Source organism: Triplophysa rosa, linkage group LG6 (genome assembly GCF_024868665.1).
Source record: "Triplophysa rosa linkage group LG6, Trosa_1v2, whole genome shotgun sequence".
In the NCBI taxonomy this organism is placed as follows: Eukaryota; Metazoa; Chordata; class Actinopteri; order Cypriniformes; family Nemacheilidae; genus Triplophysa; species Triplophysa rosa.
In genome coordinates, this window is record NC_079895.1 from 1,625,319 (window position 1) to 1,648,705 (window position 23,387).

General features: G+C 38.0%; 1 protein-coding gene across 1 annotated transcript; it reads left to right on the plus strand.

Moving 5' to 3' along the window:
* On the plus strand, nt 1–22,736 carry abcb11a (ATP-binding cassette, sub-family B (MDR/TAP), member 11a). The gene is made up of 30 exons (XM_057336183.1): nt 1–209; nt 2,304–2,462; nt 6,349–6,397; nt 9,439–9,546; nt 9,642–9,654; nt 9,739–9,793; nt 9,878–10,119; nt 10,219–10,303; nt 11,219–11,352; nt 11,456–11,627; nt 11,820–11,944; nt 12,234–12,408; nt 12,747–12,860; nt 12,963–13,073; nt 13,418–13,543; nt 13,720–13,923; nt 15,068–15,238; nt 15,308–15,509; nt 15,914–15,992; nt 16,070–16,190; nt 16,270–16,434; nt 16,511–16,615; nt 16,697–16,858; nt 17,272–17,475; nt 17,952–18,193; nt 19,563–19,719; nt 20,122–20,319; nt 20,500–20,706; nt 20,790–20,936; nt 21,048–22,736. Exons 2-30 carry the CDS (start codon nt 2,451–2,453, stop codon nt 21,246–21,248), a joined length of 4,086 nt encoding a protein of 1,361 aa, XP_057192166.1. The 5' UTR covers nt 1–209; nt 2,304–2,450; the 3' UTR covers nt 21,249–22,736.
* Nucleotides 22,737–23,387: the final 651 nt, after the last annotated feature.

The following is a 23,387-nucleotide window of genomic DNA, read 5'->3' on the forward strand; positions in this document are numbered from 1 at the left end:
TATCAGCTGATACATATAGGCCAGATGGGGGGCTGTTATCATCCATCCAAATGGCTAATCACCGATTCAAACACAAGAGAATACTCCAGAATCCAGTCCCAGAGGAATCCAGCTCATCGGTGATCGAACATCTCCTGGATAACGTGGTGACGTTGCGCCATTTCCGCTCGATATTTTCATTCCCGCATTGATATTTCACTCACTTTCAGGTAAGACAATTTAAATGATAAAAATGAGCATTTAAACTGTGATTAAATAGTCAATAAGCGAAACAAGTACAGAAAATGTGTTTTAATTGGCGTGACATGAGTGTTGACATGAGATAACGTATATGTATTTATACAATGTAGTATAACGCAGGCTAATAAGTAACGTTAATATATAACGTTATCTCATGTCACACCAATTAAAACACATTTTCTGTAGTTGTTTCGCGTATTGTTTATTGCTTAGTGTTTTTCTGCAGTAGCCTATAGAGACTTTTTATTTCACAAAATATTGACTTGCGTTATGAAAATGTAATATTATATATAGAAAAACAGAATCGCATCTGCGTTTTTCTGAGGCATTTGTTTTTTAATTTCTTGTTCTGACAGGAAATTCAACAAACTACGACTTTCACGGAAATGAACTTTGTTTTTCCGACTAGATTTAATTTAATCAATCTGGCTTCAAGTATATAAACCTGTCACTTTATCTTTTTCACCCGTGTGAATCTGACATCAAGCCCCTTTAAGAAAGGTCTCCGCCCTCGGCAGCAGCTTTTCAGACATGCAAGTACATCGGCTTCCACCAAACTACTTGAATGGGGCGGAAACAGATCTCTGCTGGCTAAGATCACAATAAATCAATAGACCTGACATCAATTGTACTGTAAATGATCTTTCTTAAGCTGAAATTGCCCTAAAAATACTTTACCCTGCCGGTTAACACTGTACGAAGCCCACCATTTATAGTGAAATCACTGTGTCGTCTTGTTCAAATCTAGTCTTTGGTGGCATAAAATGCTGTTATTCATTGTTTGGCCACAAGGTGTCAGTGTCATGACGCTGCTGTATGGATTCTTATGGCGTTACGTGTCATTTGTTGAGCATAGAAATACAATTTTTGGTAGGGTGACAATAGTAATCAGATTTTTTATTTTAAAACATCTTCAAAATGTTTTGGTTTAATAACGGCTGACTTTATCATGCATTTTTTATTTAAACCAGTTGATTGTAAGGGATTGTGAATTTCAATAGGCAATGTGGTTTTAATTAAGATAAAGATGTCACTGAAATGGTTCAATGACCATTAGGCTATTAGACCTCATCATTTATGATCTCACATGATATATTATTAATTCAAACGGAAAGTGCATAGTAGTACATAAGAGAAAGTCAGACGCAGGTGGAGTAACCATGACTGTTATGTGACCCTACATTGGACCCTGATTCAGACTTTTTTTAAAACAGCATATTTTGACAATTCTGGTATCCAATTCAATACGGGGGCAGAGAAAAGGCCAAAGCACGTGAAAATGACTACTAACTTCATTGGCTTGTTGGGAAAAGGAGACACCTGAAGAAAAGTGCAATATTTTTGTTGGTTTTATACATTAAATGCAAAACTATTTTCAATAAAAAAACTAAAAAATTAAGAATAAAATGACCCACATTTTAAAGGTAAAATATTTTTACTCATCCTGAATGTAATCAAATAAGTAATCAAATTTTCTGACAATTGTTACATTTGAAAGGGTGAAGAAAGCTTTGCATGTCAAGTCAAAACGTGAAGAGAAAAAAGCAACTTGACCTTGACACATGCTATACAGGGGGCCTCTCGGTGATGTCATTTCCTGTTTTATGGTGTTCTTGTCACATGCAAAAAAATGGCTCCTTGCACACTGACTTAGATTGGGACAGTTTTTCAAGTATTAACACAGCAGTACTTGCTTCTTTTCTTAAGGAAACCGTTAAGATCTGTCTGTCTGAATGTCAGTATTAACTAATTCAAATGAGGTTAGCACACTAACCCAACAAAACCTGATGCATGTTGTTTGCATGTAGTTTGTGTTGGAACACTTAACGTTACCTCAAAGCTTTTTATCTTACACCCAATATTCATGTGCTCGTCTTAATGAACCAACGACCGAACGGTCATTCAACTCAATTTATAACTGTATTGTATAGCATGTTATCAATCCCAATAACCCTTCTGTTGTTGAATCAGTGATTTGTGACTGATATTAGGAAGTGCACCGCATCTGCAACTCATCCACTATTTTTTTCTGTTACCATCCCAAATCTCTGTTTGGACTTAAGGGCACACCTGCGTCCAAGGCTGTGAGGTCGTAGTCTTATCAGTCTAATAAAGGGTCAGATAGTACAGGAGGTGTGGACTCAGTGTGAACCGATACAAGAGCCCCTGTGACATGACTGAAACACCACAGATGACTCGGTGAGAGACTCATGTGGACACAGGTAAGAAATCACTTCTCTCTACTTACAATTAGCCTACACGCCGAACTTAACCATTACCTTTGACATTTTGTTCAAACCTTGAATTTGTTGTTCATGTGAAAATTAAAAGTGTTAAAGTTTATAGTATTCAATGACTGTATCTATTATATAATCAATATGACTTGCCAAGATAATAATAGCAGGTAAAAGGTTATTGTCTCTGAAATCAACAGGCACGAGTGATAAAAATAACTTCATTTGTCAGATTAGAATTATGACAGCCTACGTTTATTTGGTTATACGATTTATGATCAAGATTTGTGATTTCATGCCGTTGTATGAGATGCAGATGAGTTTAAATCTACTTCTTTATGTGTGTTTTATTTTGTGTTATGTTGACTATGTTGTGTATGAAAGTGTGTTACTGGTGTGGTCAAAGACAAATTTCAACCTGGGTTGATAATAAAGTTGTATTATATTGTATTGTAAATTTGCTCTCTGTTTGATATCATTCTAAGAGAAATAACTGAGAGATCTGTGATTTATTTTTCCTGTTGGGGAAGTTGATTACCTATAGGTCTCGCTCTCACTTCCGGTGTGATTGTCGAGGGCGAGTGTGGACAGGGTGGTGTGAGTGCGGGTGAATTCCTGTCCTGAGTTCATCTTTTTTCTAGATTTTTTCTCCTATTTTTTGGGATATCATTGCATTTGTTTTGTGGGCCGCTTGCTAACTGGTTTTGTCCAGCAGGCATGACGGCCCCAAGTGTGCAAAGTTTGAGCTCACTAACCCGGCGTTATGGGGTGAAAGTAGCGTCCGCGGCTAGTGTAGACAAATGCTACACCATCAAAGAAAGCACACTAGCTAATGTACCGCCGTTTCTTAGTGACGAAACTTTAGTCAATGCTTTGTCGCGTTATGGCAAACCAGTCTCAGCCATTAAGAAAATTCCCATCGGTGGTGGGTCGCCTTTGTTGAAATATGTTGTTTCGTTTACATGGTTTTGAAGGATGATGCTGATGTTGACGTGTCTTTGCCACTTTCGCATTGATGATTATGATTACATCATTTATGCAACAACTGACAGATTGAAGTGTTTTAACTGTGGACAGCATGACGGCGGCAATGTTGTTATCTCGAATAACTCGTCAGATGGTCGCGAAGAAATTACTGTCAGACAGTGGTGTAAAGTATTGGAGTAAATGTAATTAGTTACTTTACTTAAGTGTCTTTTTGGCTACTTTGTAGTTGTAGTGAATATTAAAGATATTAGCAACTTTTACTCTCTACTTGACTACATTTTTGAACAAGTATATGTACTCTTTACTCCACTACATTTGTAATGACTAATGCAACTACACATTATATTTTGCATGGCACCTATCTTTTTTTGCAGCAGTTTATTTTTGCTACAGAAGAATTAATATGGCCATTTACAGGCCATTGAAGGTACTATAATCTTGTAGATTTTGCTCTAACTTACTAAAACAGGTAGATGTCAATCGCTGGTGGTTTATATGTGAAATGAGGACATGAGCTGGCGATGAGGCAAAAACCAGGATGTCTAGTGCAAAAAGGCTTTGACTTTTTAATTTTACTTAACATTATTTTATTTATCCGTTATATTGAAGAGACCTTTTTAAGGGAGTTTGGTTTACTTATAAGCACTTGAGCTTGATTGAGACTTGGGTGTTTGTAATAGACGTAGGTTATGGTGTCGACCATGATTTTTCAGTTCAGTCTTATTATGATTTAAGAAAATAAATGCGATTGCTCTCCTCACGAATCAACTGTTTCTTGTTTTTCACTGAAATGTCTCTTAAGTGTTGAGGACTAGTGCTTCTTTGAGCCTACATTCAGTATGAGTAAAATACTCAAGTACTGTTAAAATCAGATACTCTAAGACTTTTACTCAAGTCATTTTAGAATTGGTGACTTGTAACTTGTAATGGAGTAATTTTCGCTGCAAGGTATCTGTACTTTTACTTAAAGCAACAACGAGACGTTTTGGTGTATGGTTCCCCCATGTGGTTGATAAGCGCAATTGTCTGTTATCAATGTCGTAAATACTGTCGCTGTATAAGCTTCCACATGGGCAGCGCAATATATGTGAATTTGTTGACTAAGCAGAAAATCATGTCACTTCATAAACTGTGCATGTACTAAAGCACTCTTTTGGCTCCCGCGGGGAATACTACTGGGCTATACTATACTAATAGCTCAAACTAGATTCTGAGGTAGCAGCTCAAACTAGATTCTGAGGTAGCAGCTGGTTGTTAGCCGTTAGTGCATAGCGTGCTAGCTACATAGCAGCTAACTTGCTAACGTAACGTTAGCTAACTTGCTAACGTTAGTGCGCCAATAAACAACCTGAGCACAGCCTAATAACTAATACGCTCAAAAGTACAGGACAGTAAGAAAAAATGTACATATAAGACTTTCAAATCCAGTAGCAGGAAGGCTAACGTTAGGTCTCCGTCCGTTTTGCAACCCGTGGCCTCTGGCAGCTCGCGTCACCGAGTGTAAGTCCGTCAGATATTGATTCGTGTTCGGGCTCATGTCCGATCACTCTCTCTCTTTTCCTCTTTGTTTTATTTGCTGGCTCTGCCATGGTGATGGTTTGGAGACTTGCGTTGAACTAGATCGTTTCGTCTTATTGTTAGATGTTGGCAAACTTCATCCAGGCTATGAGTAAAACGTGACGTATGCCGTAAAGCAGGTGATGGGCGGGGCTTGTGAACCTACCCGCACACTAAAGTTACAAGTGTGATTTCAGCCGATAGAGGGCTGCTTAGGTAGCAGCGGCAGTAAAAGTCGTCCAGTTAAGAGTTGTCCTACCACTAAAATAATTTTAGAGAGATTATTTTAATGTCAAAAAACGGCTCGTTGTTGCTCTAAGTACGGTTTTCAGGTACTCTTTACACCTCTGCTGTCAGAAGTGATGTTGTAGTAAATGTTGAGCCCGATAAAGCAGGACCATCAAACTCTGCTCCTGATGTACCAGGGTCGCGAGTGGCGAAAGGCAAAACTGGTGATAGCTTACATGGGCTCGTGGTAAACATAGCTAAAGATGTATTGCTTGAAAACACGGGTTCTGATGTAGGAGTGTCTAACCTACCGGCGGAGGAGTCCGTTACTGGGGAAAACCGGCATTTAAATGTTGATTTCAGTAATGAATTGCAAATCACTGTGGGAAATGCATGTGATGTTATTGCAATGTAAATGGAGCAGACTGATTTTAAAGCTACAGTTTGTAAAAACCGCCGCTAGAGGGCGCACGATCAAAACAACAACAATGCCGTAGCTTGATGACGCTGTGAAGGAGAGTGGAATGATGGGGTCCGTTGTCTTCAGTCTTTTCACAACGAGTATTATTGAATTAATATGTTACTTTTTCTAGCCAAATTTAGTATCCATAAATGTAAATTTCGAGAAGACAAACCACTATTTCTAATTTTAAAGGCGGAAATCCTACAATACCTAAATTCAATACAATACTTATCAAATAAGAAAAATGTTTAAAGTGTTTCTATTTGCAAACATTTCAATGTTTTTCAAACCTTTTTTTTCTTTCTCTTCTTTTGATACTGCTTTTTTGTCCATAAATAAGTGACTGCTCGAAACAAGCTAGGCCCTGTCCCAAATGGCGCAGGGCTGGGCGATATATATCGCGATTCACGCTAATTATGCATGTCTAAATTGATTCTGAAATCGAATCGATCTAAAATCACTACGACATTGAGTCGTTTATAACGTACATTTGAAAAAGCAACACTCGTCAAACATCATCACTATAAATCAACTTTATTATCATGAAAATACCTGAAAAGGTTTGAAGAACAGCGATAGAATATGACCACAGGCATTTCCTGGAACTAATTGTTCTTCTTCTGTTTCCCATATTCGGAGTTTCTGCGCAAGAGCGCCCTCTGGCTTTCGGATGTGGCAGCATTTAACCGTAAGTCATTGAGAAACTGAGAGCATAAGAATCGTACAATATATCGCCCAGCCCTATGTGGACTTGCGGTCTCGTGGACTTAAATTGCGCGTACACGCAAGTCTACGAGTCCGTAGGGTGTCCCATTTGTCTTTTTATTCTGCTCGCGAACGCCTCCTTTTTGCCCTCGATGTGGTCTTCGGCAAAGCCCGCATTGATGCAGACTCTACTGACGTTACCTGCTCGACCTGATTTTGCCAAGTGGTTGATGTCCTCAGGGCAACATATTCTGTTGACCTAAGGACAATATTTTTATAAATAAAACCTAAACCCACACCAAACCCTAACCATAACTTACCCCTGACATCAGAGGGAAATGATAAGTGAAAAACAATGGTCTAGAAGCACCTAATCCTGGTTGGAAGATTAAACTTAAAATAAACTGTAAACTTATTTCTTAAATAAGTTGGTTGATTTAAATGTTGTCCCAGGGTCAACATGATGTTGCCCTGAGGACATCAACCACTTGGCAACCTACCCAGGAATCCTTGCGAACGCCCAATCACAGAACGGATGGGAAGAGTGTCGTGGATGTCAGACATATACGTAAACATGACGGATACATTTTTAAATGTGTTTTGATCAAATTCAAAATGAATTCATTAATTTGTTTCTTATTCACATTATTGCTTATTTATTTTCTATTAAGCCAGCTATTCAAGAATAAAAACTTTTGATGCAGTGCATTTTCTTACTTAAGGTAATAAGCCATGTTTTGTTGTAGATTTATATCAAGTTGTCTCTGGGCTCTGTAAAGCTGAACAACACAGCTTCTGTATTACAGAGATATATTAAATAACAACATAAATGCATATTAAGAACCCATTATGCACATTAAGTATAGTGTAAACAAAAAATGACTATACATAAGCAGTTGCATTTACGTCATGCCAAATTAATGCATTACAAACATAAGTATCTATTGCATAATGCTCGAGTGGCATATCAACATATGAAATACAGAACTATAAAAACCGACAGCTCCAGTCCCAAATAACAACAACATGGGACAACAAGTGTGGTCGACTTCACGCGGTGCTGCGCAGACGCAGACTGATCAGCGTATGACAACAAAGTAGTGATTAGAAAGCACCGCTTGCTCTTTCCGGCGTGATGACCTCAAGTCTGTCCCAAAATGCGCTCCCATGTACCCCTGTGGACTCGTGCCTAGTGTCCTATAGGTCTGCACTTCCTGACGTCACCAAGTGTGGACTCGGAGGAGGTCCACAAGACCGGAGTGCGCCATTTGGGACAGGGCCCTTGTGGCTTGCTAGATGCTAGACACTACTTCCGCATTTGTCCACGACACTGTTGTCATGCGGTTTCTACGTCAGTAAAGGCGGTCTGATTGGTTGATTTAAATGTTGTCCCAGGGTCAACAGGATGTTGCCCTAAGGACATCAACCACTTGGTAAAAACAGGAGAGCCAACAAAGGGTAACGCGGATACGACTGCATTGAGGCGACTGCACAGCCCCGTGTCACTGTTAAAAATGGCGATTTTCTCACAATTTACAAGTCGTTGGAAACAATTGAGATATTGTAAGTACTCAGCTGAACAAAATATATAACACTGGCCTAGTGGTTTTGTATGGGGTTCCATTTGTGCCAAAAATGTGTTGACTTTTGTCTACGGTCATTGCCTACTTGTTCAGATAAATCAGTATATGTTGACATGTATGTTGTCTCTATTGGCGTCATCTTAATTTGTCGTCTTTCCTACTGTCATCCTTATTGTTGTTTTGTTCCGTCATCTTTAATGTCGTCCTTACTGTCTTCTGTATATGTCGTCCTCCATGTCATCCGTATATGACGTCTGTATATGTCATCATCCCTGTTGTATGATTTTGTTTCTATTTTATCACTATGCTGTTAGTCAGTGCTGTGCAACAAATGTCTTCCAATAATTACACTAATGGCTGTTTAAATCTAGGCAGCTGATTATATTTAAAGCAATTCAACATCTTTTATGACCAATAAAACATTTATCGGATTATATTGTGGCTTGATTCAGTGTTTACAAAACTGTTTGCAAACAAACATTAGCATGGAGGAAGGCATATACAGATGACATGAAAGATGACATATAGCCTACAGATGACATGGAGGATGACAGCGAGGATGACAAACACAGACGACATGGAGGACGACATATACAGTTGACAGTAAGGACGACAGATCAGGACAACAGTAAAGATGACAGAACAAAACAACAATAAGGATGACAGTAGAAAAGACGACAAATTAAGATGATGCCAATAGAGACAACATACACGTCAACATATACTGATTTACCTAAACAAGTAGGCAATGACCGTAGACAAAGACAAATGTATAGCACAAGGCATAAAGCAGTCGACACTTTTTGGCACAAATGGAACCTCATAGGTTGTGGGATATTTTACTGCAAAATTGTTACAAACTGTAGCTTTAAAGTCCCATTTAAGAGGAAAAATTTGGATGAAGCCCAAGTTGTGAGACCTGCAAAAAAGTGGACAGGGATGTGTTAAGTGCTAAAGATGAAATAGAAAGCGGCAGCGAATCATCTGATTCTAGTGTTAGTCTTTCTCAAAGCGATTTTTCTGAGTGTCGTTATGAAGTTGACGACATCAAACTGTTCCTGATTTCTTTGTCAACTTTTGAATTTTGTGTTGGGCCGAGCAAAGTTGGCCATTTATGTTAGTAGGAAAAAGAAAATGGAACAAAATGTAAGTCAGAACTTGGTAGTCTTGTTTTCTAATCTGGTGAAATCAAGAGTTTAGGTTGATTTTTATTATCATAAATCTGTTAATGATCTTGCTACTTTTGAATGTATTTGGTGTTGCAATGAGGTTCTGTGTTCTGTTTTTGAGGGTGAATTGATTTTTACCCATACTTTATGATTATTATTAATATATATCTTTTCTTTTTTTATAGTTGTGTATGGTAATGAAGGGTTGTATTGTGTATGGTAGATGTTTTTTGTAATAAAGGTTTTGTTCAATTTCTCTCTCTATTTAAAAGCAAATTTAGATTCAGACCAAACCGAAGCTGAAATAAGTATGAAGAAACTCATACGTAAAAACTCTCCAGTGGACGGCGTAATGGATAAAACTACACCATCACATAAAGGTGAGACAGGCGATCACACAGTCCTTTCAGTTTAAGAGCAATTGCATTTTTAATACACAATTAATTTGATATCCCATACCTTTCTTACAACACAGATGCTGACGACATGTGAGTACTTTGTCCATTTTTTCGCATAAATTCGTAAATTTTCGTAAATTCATAAACACTCAAATGTTATCTGTGTGTTTAAAGGAGTGTCAGCGATAAAAAACAAGAGAAGGCTCTGAGCGTCGGGTTCTTTCAGCTGGTGAGAATCTCACAGTCGTCGTGCTTCACGCATCAATCTAATGCTTCACATTCTCACATGTGGCTGTCTGTGACCTCTTCACAGTTCCGCTTCGCCACATGGAAGGAAATCCTGATGATGGTTGTAGGAAGCGTTTGCTCTCTCGTCCACGGCGCCGCGGCTCCTCTCATGCTGCTGGTCTACGGCATGATGACAAACACGTTTGTGTCGTATGAGCTGGAGATACAGGAACTGGCCGACCCCAACAAAATGTGTGCCAACAACACAGTGACATGGCTGAATGGATCTGTGGTGGAGAAGTTGGACAACATCACCATCTTCTGTGGGCGAGTCTGATGTTTTAACACTGCTTTAGAGGTTTAGAAATGATCATACCGTCTCGACTGAGATCAAACCTCTCTGGGGGTTGTTTTTTCACCCTACAGTGTGGACATCGAGTTTGAAATGACCATGTTTGCATATTACTATGTCGGCATTGGAGCCGCAGTCCTGATCCTTAGTTACTTTCAGGTGTGTCTGAGAGTTTATCATTTGATTCATTTTTATACCAACACTGCCAAAAATCCATTTCATACTTAGTATTTTTGTCTTGTTTTTCAGTAAAAATATCGAAATTTCTCAAATCAAGATCTGAAACATAAGATCAGAAATGAGAAGCATTAACCAAAGAAGTTTAATTCTGAGAAAAATATCAAATGAAGCATAATATCACCAGAATGGAGTAAAATAAACTTGAATTAAGTCCTTAATAAAAAAACTTTTTTTAAAAAACAAGGCTTGATATTAGTTTGCTTTTGAAGAAAATGTATCTTGATTTAAGAAATGTTGTACTTGATAGCAGGAGAAGAATGCTAAATAAAAGGTTTTTGCACTGAGAAGATTTGTCCAATATTAATGTTAAGGAAGAAAAAAACAATGTATTTCTCTGTTCTTTCTTTTGTTTCCAGTACATTTTTGTTAAACATTAATAAATCAACATACTTTAACTTGAGAAGCAAAATGGCTTAATATCTTGAGTCTTGTTTTCTGGAAAACAAATAAGTTTTTGTTTAAAACAGGAAAAATATCTGCAGATTTTTTTCTCCTTTTTAACATAAACTCACTATATATTTTAAAACTTGTTTTCTGAAAAAAGTCATTTTGCCTTTAGAGTAAATATATGAATAGTTTATTTGCTAAAACAGATAACTCCGTTTTTAAAAAACATGTTTTTTATTATGTTATCATGTTTTTGTCGTGTTAATGTAATGCACAGTAAAAAACATGATTTTCAAATCTGTTTTTGCAAATGAACTCTTCATATATTGATTTAAGAATATTTAGAAATTTGTGCTGGGAAAAAACGAAGAAAGTTTTTGAAGCGTAATATCATTATGTCAGAATGATTTGATCATGTGGTATTCACGAGGTTCACTTTCACTTCAGATCGCTCTGTGGGTGTCGGCCGCAGCCAGCCAGATTCAGCGAATCAGAAAAAGGTACTTTAGGAAAAGCATGCAAATGGAGATCGGCTGGTTTGACTGCAACTCCGTCGGCGAGCTGAACACGAGGATATCTGAGTAATATTCACATCATTCTAGCCCACTACACAGTGATGATGAATGTGTTGATCTTAAACTTGATTTCTCCAGCAAATGCAGTTTGTGATTTCTCTTTCCAAAGTGACATCAATAAAATCAACAATGCCATAGCAGACCAGGTGTCCATCTTCATCGAGAGGCTGTCCACGTTCATCTTTGGTTTCCTGGTGGGATTTATTGGAGGATGGAAGCTGACGCTGGTGGTGATAGCAGTGAGTCCTCTCATCGGATTGGCTGCTGGACTCATGGCTATGGTTGGTATCACAGCACATCAGTTTTCTTGTATGTACTTGTATAATGCATTTTTTTTGTTGCCTTTCAAGCACAGAGATTTTCAGGAGATCCAGTTTACAATGTTTGGTTATTTTATGATGCAGGTATTTCATATGTTTGTTGTCTTAGTTTTTCATCAGACAAAGCACGTGCGTGTGTTTTTTGGTGTGTAGGCCGTGGCGAGGCTGACGGGCCGGGAGTTGAAGGCGTACGCAAAAGCCGGAGCAGTCGCAGATGAAGTTCTCTCATCCATCAGAACGGTGGCTGCATTTGGAGGAGAGCAGAAAGAGACCGAGAGGTACAGTCATGTGTACCTTCTTGTCCAGAAATTCCCATTAATACAATGTTTAACAAAAAAAGGTTGCATTTGATTTTTATTTATTTATCAGAATAAAGCACGAGGGCATCATCTGTAAAGAAAAGAAGCAGAGCCAGATAAAAGATTGTTGTCTTAAAACATTACAAATACAATGCTAAATGTGATGGCATCCAGAAATATTATAGAATGATTTTCTTTACGCTGTTTTGTATAAATTACTCAAATGAACGTATCTTTAATGTTGGATTGTAATGTTTATTTTGCACAGGTATAATAAGAATCTGGTAGAAGCTCAGACGTGGGGTATTAAGAAGGGAGTGATCATCGGAGTGTTTCAGGGATACCTCTGGTGTATTATATTCCTGTGTTACGCTCTGGCTTTCTGGTACGGATCCAAACTGGTCATTGAAACCCAAGAGCTCTCACCCGGCAGTCTCGTCCAGGTATGAGGAAGTGAAAGAAAGACCAGAAATGTTTTCAAAACTTACATTGTTACGTTCTTAAATCGGACTTTTTTAGCATACTGAATTGTAATTTGTATTCTCATATGCAGCGCATGAAGTATGAAACTGTATTAAAACAGTTCTGGAAACAAAAGAATATTATCATTTGTAATGAAAGCAATTGTTTAAAATGCTTTTTGAATTTGACCATTTATTGTTTATGATGTTAAAATAAATATATAAAATAGCTTTCTTTTAGGGTGAATTATTCCATTTTATGTTCAGCCATAATTATACATTTGATCAATTATATGATCGATTTTATCGTCTTTCTGCAGGTGTTTTTTGGTGTTCTCATGGGGGCTTTGAATCTGGGCCAAGCGTCTCCGTGTCTCGAAGCCTTTGCTTCCGGTCGGGCTGCAGCCGAGAGCATTTTTGACACAATTGACAGGGTGAGAATAACACACACCCAGATCTTCTCACAAAATCAATGTGTTTTATTCTCTTCAGCTTCAGGGAATGATTCATCACTGTCACATTCTGTTCTCATACAGGAACCAGAAATCGATTGCTTCTCGGAGGACGGCCATAAATTAGACAAAGTTAAAGGTGACATTGAATTCCACAGCGTTGACTTCAACTATCCCTCTCGACCTGATGTGAAAGTGAGTGTATTCTTATCGTCCGAATCATTGTATACTTAACAGATGAAAAATGTCAAAATCAAATTAGTTACATGACATGTCAATATATCAATCATGTTATTCACACTGTTATTTATGGTAATATTTAACCGACAAAAATGCCTTTAGAAGTCAAAATAATGTTGGTGTTATTTCCATAATGTTGAACGTCAGCCTAATTTGTAAACATTTGTACGGTGTGAAGCAAACAAAACCATATGATTCTTATAAAAGCCCGTAAACTTTACCTTCACTGGCACAAAAACAGATCGTAGTCAAGCAAGCAAATGAGATCCACTGATTATTTTTTACCATGTTGTTCACAGATATTAAATGATTTAAACGTCGTGGTCAAAGCTGGCGAGACGACTGCATTTGTGGGTTCGAGTGGATCTGGAAAAAGCACAACCATTCAACTCATCCAGAGGTTCTATGACCCAAAAGAAGGAATGGTACTGTACTTCACGCACACCAAACTATTTCATAACACATATGTAAACAGCAAAGTGTAAACATGCTCTCGGCCTTTCAATCATTTTCTGTTACGAGTTAAAAGCTGAGATCTCTAACCACAAAAATCATTCGAATCATTAGTGTAATCCTGATGTTTATTTACTGTCATGATTAGGTCACTCTGGATGGTCAAGACATCAGAAGTCTGAACATCCAGTGGCTGCGTTCTCTTATCGGTATAGTGGAACAAGAGCCGGTTCTGTTTGCCACCACCATCGCTGAGAACATCCGATACGGCCGTGATGGAGTCACTATGGAGGAGATCATACAGGCCTGCAAAGAAGCCAACGCTTACAACTTCATCATGGATCTACCTCAGGTTACAAATACACCGCTCGTTTTTTATCTAAACATCCTTAGAACAAGATAAATACATGTGTGAGGTAAGATGCGTTTACGGATTGATTTAAGAGAAATCTTTATTTTGTTTAGCTTATGCTTAAAACAAGACAATGATGTTTTCCAACAGAGGAAGTAAAGCAATCTTGTTTTTCATTTTGAACTAGATTATTTTTCTTACCGCTTGTTTAAGCAAAAACATCACAGTCTTGTTAGATTTCTCTGAAAGATTTTAAATCTTGTGACATTTTGCTTCTAAACATATCTAGAGTTACAGTAGTTTACATGTAGTTCATCGATTTAGTAAAGAGTGTATATCTAGTTTTAAAGATATGTATTATCAGACATCAAAAACGTAAGAAAAAAGTTATTGCAGTTATTTATTTGTCACAAATGCTTAGAGAATTCAATAACTTAGATTTGATTTATAATACACTATTTAACAATATTTCTTATTTGTTTATTAAAATTAATATATAAACTAACATATCAAATATTCATTTTCTTTTTTTAGAGCTTATGAAAGATAAATGAAAGATATAACTGAATGTTAAAGTCCCAGTGAAATTAAAAATTACAATGCCTATTTTTTCATGAAATGTTGCAGCGTTTATTGTAAATCGTTTATCAATGTGGGTCATTCTCTTTTTAAAAATCGTGTTCCCTCATAATCTTCAGTTAAAATCTGAAAATGCACTTCCGTCCTGTAATGACTATCCATCTCAAATGACGTATGTTAGACGGCTTGGGCAGAGCATCCGTTAACTCCTCCCCTTCAACTGTCAGTCTGCTTCTGCAGCTGTTTTTATACAGTACATCCAATCAAATCGCAGAGAAAGACGAAAGCCACGCCCACTATTTTTCTCTTTAGAAATTCCATTTAACTCGGAAATGCGTCAAAAAACGGAAGTAAAAACGATCGCTACTTCCAGTTCACGGGGACTTTAACATCATTTTTGAGTAATACAAGTTTCCAGTGACAAGTAATTTGTCTGTCCACAATAAACACAAAACAGCTGCACAACAGATTTTACGTTAAGATCTGTATACTATGGGAAGTAAATGAGGTTAGTTGCATTGTACACAGTTGCACCTACATTACTTTGAGTATTTGTGTGATGCAGAAATTTGACACATTAGTGGGAGAGGGTGGAGGACAGATGAGCGGAGGACAGAAGCAGAGGATCGCCATCGCTCGAGCGCTGGTCCGCAATCCCAGAATCCTCCTGTTGGACATGGCCACGTCAGCGCTGGATAATGAAAGTGAAGCTATAGTTCAAGAAGCCTTGGACCAGGTGATTTTCTTTTTTATAAATCCAAAATGAGTTTTTCAGACTGTATCTCATCCATCAAATGTTTGTCAGGCTCGACAGGGCAGAACAACCATCAGTATCGCACATCGTCTGTCTACAATCCGTAACGCTGATGTGATCGTGGGCTTCGAGCACGGGCGAGCTGTTGAGAGAGGCACACACCGTCAGCTCATGGACAGAAAGGGAGTTTATTTTACTCTAGTCACCCTCCAGAATCAAGGCAACGATTCAGCCAATGAGAAATCAGAGAACAGTAAGTACAGTTTTTCATACAGTATGGCTATCAAATGGCTTTAGGAGACCTGCAATGCAGTGGTTCTCAAACCGGGGGCCCCCAAGATGGATCCGGTGGGGGGGCACAGATTTGTGGTTTTCTATGAAATATAGAAATGTATCATGCATTCTATGCAATCAAACTTTAGAAGAATAAGACCACCAACCAATAGTATTGATGTTCCAGCATTGTATAGCAACATTTGTTTTTTTGTTATTTAAAATTCTAAGTTTAGGATAAGTTTTTATTAGGGGGGGCCCGAAAGCGATGCACTAAAGGGGGCCTCACAACAAAAAGGTTTGAGAACCACTGCTGTAATGTACTGTACATGAGGGAGAGGAGACCGTCACCTGAAATACTAACACAATATTAAATCCTGTCAGTTTTTGAGGTCGTTTCTGATGAAAATGCGATTGAGAAAGTGGGAAGCTTCAGCAGAGGAAGTTATGAGAGAGTCTTAAGGTACATTTTCTCTGCTTTCAAATGTGAAAAGCCTCACGTTCATTATTATATTGTTGAGTGTCTCTGGTTTCTCACAGGCGCTCATTGAAACGGAGATCTCAGTCTCTGGTGTCTAACAGCATCAGCGACCCCATATCTGGAAAATTAAAATTCCACTCGGATCATTTTGAAGTGGAGGAACCGGATGTGAAAAAAGAGGTTTGAAATGTTTTAGGTTTTTTTGGCACACATGCCTTTGATAATCTTCATTTTTTTCTACATTCTATTTTAACTGCAGAAGAGCAAAGGTGCATCAAAAGACGACATCGCACCGGCGGCTGTCACACGGATTCTGAAGTACAATCGTCCCGAGTGGCCATACATGCTGATGGGATCGATCGGTGCCGCCATCAATGGATCTGTCAACCCTGTTTATGCTCTCTTGTTCAGCCAAATACTTGGGGTGAGAAACATGGAAAGCACATCCAACATTCACCTTTACACAGAAGAGGTGTAATTGTATTCCGGCTTCTTTTCAGACGTTTTCCATTCAAGATCTGGATGAACAGAGGAGACAGATTGATGGGATTTGTATTCTGTTTGCTCTCGTGGGAGTGATCAGCTTCTTCTCACAGTTCTTACAGGTATTATCACACCTCTAAAGGGTTTATCCTCGTGTTCTTTATCGTGAGAAATATGTCACGTCTGGATGCGTCGTATCGCAGGGCTACGCATTTGCTAAGTCAGGAGAACTGTTGACCAGTCGCTTGAGGAAGGTGGGCTTTCAGGCGATGCTGAGACAAGAGATCGGCTGGTTTGATGACCCCATGAATAGCCCTGGTGCTCTGACCACCAGACTGGCTAGTGATGCCTCTGTGGTGCAGGGGGTGAGTCCCGACAACACTTATCCAAATATGAACATCTTTATTTTAGATTCTGACCGAGATTTGCTTTCAATGCGTCAATGATGACATAGAAATGACCTAAAAAAAGCTCTTAGATAATGAAAATATTTTCAATACTAAAGATGATTTCGTTTTGGTGGAATTAAGTGTTGAAAATGAAGTTATATGTACCCTTTTTAAAAAGATATTGCTATAAGTACAGTATAATAAAATTGGCTGTAAATCTTGACTGGATTTGATCTTTGATGAGTTCAAATTATGTTGTGTTTTAATTGACATTTTTTAAATGAACTTTATTTGCTTTAAAACTGGAAATGACATGCAATCTCCAATATGAATGCATTTTTGTTGTGAACGGTCTAAATGTTTTTTGTGTGATGTGCCCTCCATCAAAGGCTACAGGTTCACAGATCGGCATGATCGTAAACTCGCTGACAAACATCGGAGCGTCCTTCATCATTGCCTATTACTACAGCTGGAAACTGAGTCTGGTGGTCACCTGCTTTCTGCCTCTGATCGGACTCTCTGGAGTCGTTCAGGCCAAAATGTTGACGGGATTTGCTAATGAAGACAAGGAAGCTCTGGAGGCTGCTGGACAGGTAACGGTCATCTTAAAAAACAGATACTTCGGATATTCAAAGCTGGTGTGAAATGCAGATAAACACACCAGAAACCTCACATTCTAGGCTAAACATGATATCCATTTGCACACAAATGTTTTGTTGTGTTGTGATAGAATAATGTTCAATAAATTGTTGCATTTTTTATTTTATTACACGGCTCATTTGAATGCTTGATTCTGATTGGCTTGATACTTTGATTCTCATTATCCCTTACTTAATGTATTTACACTGCAGTAAAGCAGCAGAGGTTATGCAATGCAAGTGTGATTTACCTGTTTTTAAACATTATACTTGTTAAGTTTTATATTAAAATAACCATACAAAATACAAATGAGTTGAAACAGATTTAATGTTTGTATTAAAATCGTTTATTGTCTGTAGATGGACATGATAGTGTTGATAATGGTGGCACATACTGTATGTGAATGATGACAGCACTCGTGCTCCTGCAGGTGTCCAGTGAAGCTCTGAGTAACATCAGGACCATCGCTGGTTTAGCTAAAGAGAAGCAGTTTGTGTCTCAGTATGAATGTCAGCTGGAGGCTCCGTATGAAGCAGCAAAGAAGAAAGCTCATGTTTATGGGATCTGTTTCGCCTTCGCCCAGTGTGTCATATTCATGGCCTACGCTGCTTCTTTCAGATACGGTGGATTTCTGGTGAATAATGAAGGCCTTTCGTACATGATTGTGTTCAGGTTAGTGCACTGTGATTTATCTGACTGTAATGCTCTTGAAGTTCTTCATTTCATAAAGCGCTCACAGTAAATGTGTACAATGCAAATAATGTATTTCTTGGAGTACTTAGGATGTTGTCTTGTTTTCCAGTACAAATGTCTACCGGAAATGTTCTTAAAACAAGATTTCTGAAAGTTTTCTATGAAAAAAGGATCAAGATTAACTTAAAACAATAACAACATCAATGGGATAATAAAAATCATCTTGTTTGTCCTTTAAATGAAGTTTATTTTTCTTATTCAACTGGCAGATTTTTTTATTGTTTTAAGCATCTCATGTCATTGTACTTATCGAGTAAGTGTGTCTTGATTTAATAACGATTGATTATTTATATTTTCCTCTCGCTTTATTTATACGTTTTCACATTTTACAAACAATATTTAAACGAATAACAGAATTGAAATATAATAATGACACGACTATATGTAAAGAAAGGCGATCAGGATAAATAAATTAAGAAAAAACACCATGATTATTTTTACTAAAAAACAAGACAAAAATATGAAGTACTAAGAAATTCAATGTTTTGCCGTGTAAAAATGTATTTGAGATGTAAAGTTGCATCTTATTTATTATCATTTATATTATTTCATGTAAAACATTTTATTTTTGTTTGGGTGCATGCTTGTGTCTTTGCATATGTGTTATTGTCACGGACGGCGGATAAGAACCCAATAGCAGGCAGCAGTGAAGGGGTTAACAAAACAAGACTATTACATAAAGCACAAAACAAAACCCACGATGGGGAAAAACTGATAAACAGGAACACAGGATAACCGGGACGAAGACTAACTGAGACTAAACTGACCTAAAACAACACTTGACATAAACTAAACTCAAACACTTACTGAGAATAGACAGGACAATCCACACAGGAAATCGAACTTGGGAAATACAGCCAGGGTACATCAACACAGAACGCAGCAAGACACACCAAACACAATGACCGAACACAGGACAAAGAAACATGAGGGTATATATAGGTAAGACAAACAAGGGATAATGACACGGGGCAGGTGTGGGTAATTAAACACTCAGGGGAAGATAACGAGGAAACGAGAGGAATGGGGCCAATGACAAGACACTGGAGAGAACGTATATTATTGTCAAACGGACAACAATATGTTTCTCTCCACACATAACCTAAGGACTCTGCCCCGATCCCACCACACGACTAGAATTTCATAAACAAGACGGTGGGACCGTGACATGTTATTGCATATACAGTGTTTATATGTGTAAATATTACACCTGTCAGTTTAGGTGAATGCATAGTCGAGTGTTTCTGAAGGGAAGTGTATGAAGAGATGTTTGTTGATGTTTTTTTAGAGTGATTTCAGCTCTGGTGATCAGTGGCACAGCTCTCGGGAGAGCTTCATCTTTCACACCCGATTACGTTAAGGCCAAGATCGCTGCGGCTCAGATGTTCAAACTACTGGACAGAATCCCCAAAATAAGCATCAGCGACACAGATGGACAACGATGGGTGAGACACCTCAAAATCACGCAGCTCTATCCGCACTATAACATATCTGTCAATATCTGAATGTCTTCTGATGCGATAACTTTGTGTTGAGGAACAAACCAAAATCAAAATCATCCCCAGTTTTTTTTCATTATTCGACTGCTAAACATGAAGTCACTTTTGAACAAATGTGAATTAAATATGCAACATTTCAAGAAACGCTGTTTGCCAATGGGATAAGAAAAAGAATCTTATTCAAACGGAGAAACAAGATTACTCCTCTTGCCCCGATGGCAAACAGCTTCAACAAACTTGACAAAACTCCGTTCGATTTCTCGGAATTCAAGACATGAATATCTCTTGTTTTACGGACATGATTTGCAGTTTGAATTATGTTGGGTTTTTTGTGGTGTGGTTTTACAGGAGGATTTTAAGGGTAAAGTGGAATTTAAAGGCTGCAGGTTCACGTATCCCAGCAGGCCGGACATCCAGGTGTTGAGAGGACTGAATGTGTCGGTCAGTCCGGGTCAGACTCTTGCGTTTGTGGGCAGCAGTGGATGTGGAAAAAGCACCAGCGTTCAGCTCATGCAACGATTCTACGATCCAGATGAAGGTGAAGTGGTATGAAGACAAGTTCATTCTTCTGACGTACTCGCTATGTGAACCAATAGCTGGACAATGTCCTTTGTTTGTGTATATTTTGGATACATGTCAAATGTTTCATGAAATCTATTTAAAAAGTTTGATTACATTTTTTTACATTTGTAGTCATTTGTCAAACGTTTTGTTTTACCGTCCTAGCTGATTGACGGACGTCCATCTGACAGTATCAGCGTGCCCTTCCTGAGGTCTCAGATTGGTATCGTATCCCAGGAGCCTGCGCTGTTTGACTGCAGTATAGCAGAAAACATTCGGTACGGGGATCATTCTCGACCCGTCAGTGTGGAGGAGATTGTCGAAGCTTCTAAAAAGGCATATCTGCATGATTTTGTGATGACGCTGCCTGATGTAAGCAACGTTTTCGTTTTGATCACAGCTGACTGTTTGGAATTTAACCTCATTCAACGCTTGATCCTGTTTTGCTTTGTCAGAAATATGAAACTCAGGTCGGCGCTCAGGGCTCTCAGCTGTCCCGTGGACAAAAGCAGCGTATAGCCATCGCCCGGGCCATCGTAAGAAACCCCAAGATTCTGCTGCTGGATGAAGCCACATCTGCATTAGATACTGAGAGCGAGAAGGTATCGACTGTGATGTAACAGGAAATAGACAGCAACAAAACCAACATTCATTTCAAAACCTCTTTTATATTGAATATTTATATGATCACTTCCGTGGTTTTTTCTCTCCAGACTGTTCAGGCGGCACTGGACGAGGCTCGACAGGGACGCACGTGTATCGTCATCGCTCACAGACTCTCCACCATTCAGACGGCTGACATCATTGCCGTGATGTCACAGGGCCTGGTCATCGAACAAGGAAGTCACGAAGAGCTGATGGCCAAGAAAGGGGCTTATTATAAACTCGTGACAACAGGGGCAACTATCAGTTAAACATAAACCAAGCGTCACCAAACCATTTCAGACACTCCCTCCTCCTGCCACTCCAACAATTCTATTTATCGCTGCTCGTGTTTTAATGCAGCAGACATCATGAACGAGTAATAGTTTCGTTTGATGAGTATTTCTTGAGAAGTGCTTTTTCATCAGCCAGGATAACGTCCTTCATTAACTTTATTATTATTATGATGTGTTTTATATTGCACTTTTATGCGCAGTTCAGGAGTGGTTCATGATCCTGGATGACCTCTATACTGAATATATTTTTAAAGAAGAAACTGAATCAAATATTTGAATTGTTATGAGAATGGTGACATCCAAATGTTCAAAAGCGTTCTGTAAAGTTTGAGAATGTTATGTTCATGCACTAAGCAGATATGCTGTCCTTGAACTGTTGTCAGGACTGATAGCATGTTCTTAATCACTGATAACTTATTGTTTAGTTAATGTTTGCTGAAGTGCCAACAAAACATCATTTTAATGATTTACAGCTTTCTTTTCCATGTAAAAACTGCTTCAGGTGTCATTTATAGGCCAGTATACATGATTCGCTAAATACTTACAAAAAGTAAACAGTTTTCATACAATTATGTTCTGCTTTATATGGTAAACCAATGGAAATACCTCAATACGTGAAGCACCTGCATCTTTTAAAGAGCTGATGGCGATGAACTGAATGAGGTGGGTTGGGTTAATAAATCAAAATGGGTGTTACGGGTTATCTAGAGACTTCTTAAAGAGGCTCTGAGACTGTGGCTTTCAGTATGGGAGGAGGAAGGAGATTGTTTGTAGGCTGTTGTTGGTGTGAAAGAAACTGAGAGAACTATACGATGGAGATTTGGGAGTGGGGAGGAAAAAGAAAACGAATGGGATGTGGTTTTCTCTTCATTCTTATAGGGATGAATTGTGCTGGGATGGTGCTGTTCTTGTCCTTGTGGCCATTTTTCCTCCATCGCAAAGATAAGATAAACGAGATAAAACTAGACTAGTGTGTGGTATTCCATCTAAAAAGATGGTTGTAGTGGGTTAAAGTGACAGTTCACCCAAAAATGATCATTCTGTCGTCCTTTACTCACCCTCGTGTAACTTCATATCTGTATGAATTACTTTGTTTTGGTGAACACAGAGAAAGATATTTGGAAGAATGTTAGTAATTTTCAGTTTCCGGGACATCATTCACTACCATACACTGTAAAAGTGTTCTGTTGTTTTTTTTTACAGATTTTCCTCATAAAATGTCAAAAACCGAACAGATTTTTAATCTTGTGTCATTTTTAGAAATACAGTCAAAAACCGTAAAATTACAATTTTTTGCAAATTTACAAGAAAAACGGGGGACCCTGTAATTTTACAGAGAAACCCCGTTTTTTACAGTTTATTTTTGAAATACAGCCCAAAACTATAAAACTACAGAACAAGACAACACAATTACAAGAAAAATGTATATTTAATATATATCCTTGAATCCTATAATTTTACAGAAAAAAAAATATTTTACAGTATATTTCTGTTTATCCAGTTTATGGAAAATGTTCGTTTTTTTACAGTGTAGGAGGAAAAAATAAATGATAGTAAAACGTGCCCAGAACTCTTTGCTTTCCAAAATTCTTCAAAATATCTCATTTTGTGTTTATCCGAACTAAAAAATACAAACACTATTATAGTAGTCAATGATGTCACAGAACTGAAAATTGCTAACATTCTTCCAAATATTTTTCTCTGTGTTCATCAGAACAAAGAAATGTATACAGGTTTGAAACAACCTGAGGATGAGTAAATGATGACAGATTTTTCATATTTGGGTGAACTATCCCTTTAATCCTTGCCTAGGCCAAATATGTTGTATAAACCAACCTTGTTGTCTTTTTTTTCAAATGCGTGGCACAATCACATCAGAGGATATATATTGTAGAAATGTAGGTTTTACTCTTTTGGCTTTAATCAGATTGAATCATGAATCTCTGTGGTTTCCTGGTAACCCAACGTATGAATTTATTGCAGAAAGTGAAGTTATGCAATAGACAGAGCTGAGTCAACAGTAGTGGGATTAAAGTTTGCATTAAAGTATTAGTCATGGTATGACACCGGTCCTTATTCCTTTAATGTATGCTGTAAATGGATGTTCTTCTGCAT

What these genes read in the sequence shown, in the direction of transcription:
- abcb11a (XM_057336183.1), top strand. An exon ending in TGATCCTTAGTTACTTTCAG is followed by an intron (nt 10,304 to 11,218) that starts GTGTGTCTGAGA and finishes CTTTCACTTCAG; the next exon opens with ATCGCTCTGTGGGTGTCGGC. An exon ending in TGTTCAGCCAAATACTTGGG is followed by an intron (nt 16,435 to 16,510) that starts GTGAGAAACATG and finishes GCTTCTTTTCAG; the next exon opens with ACGTTTTCCATTCAAGATCT.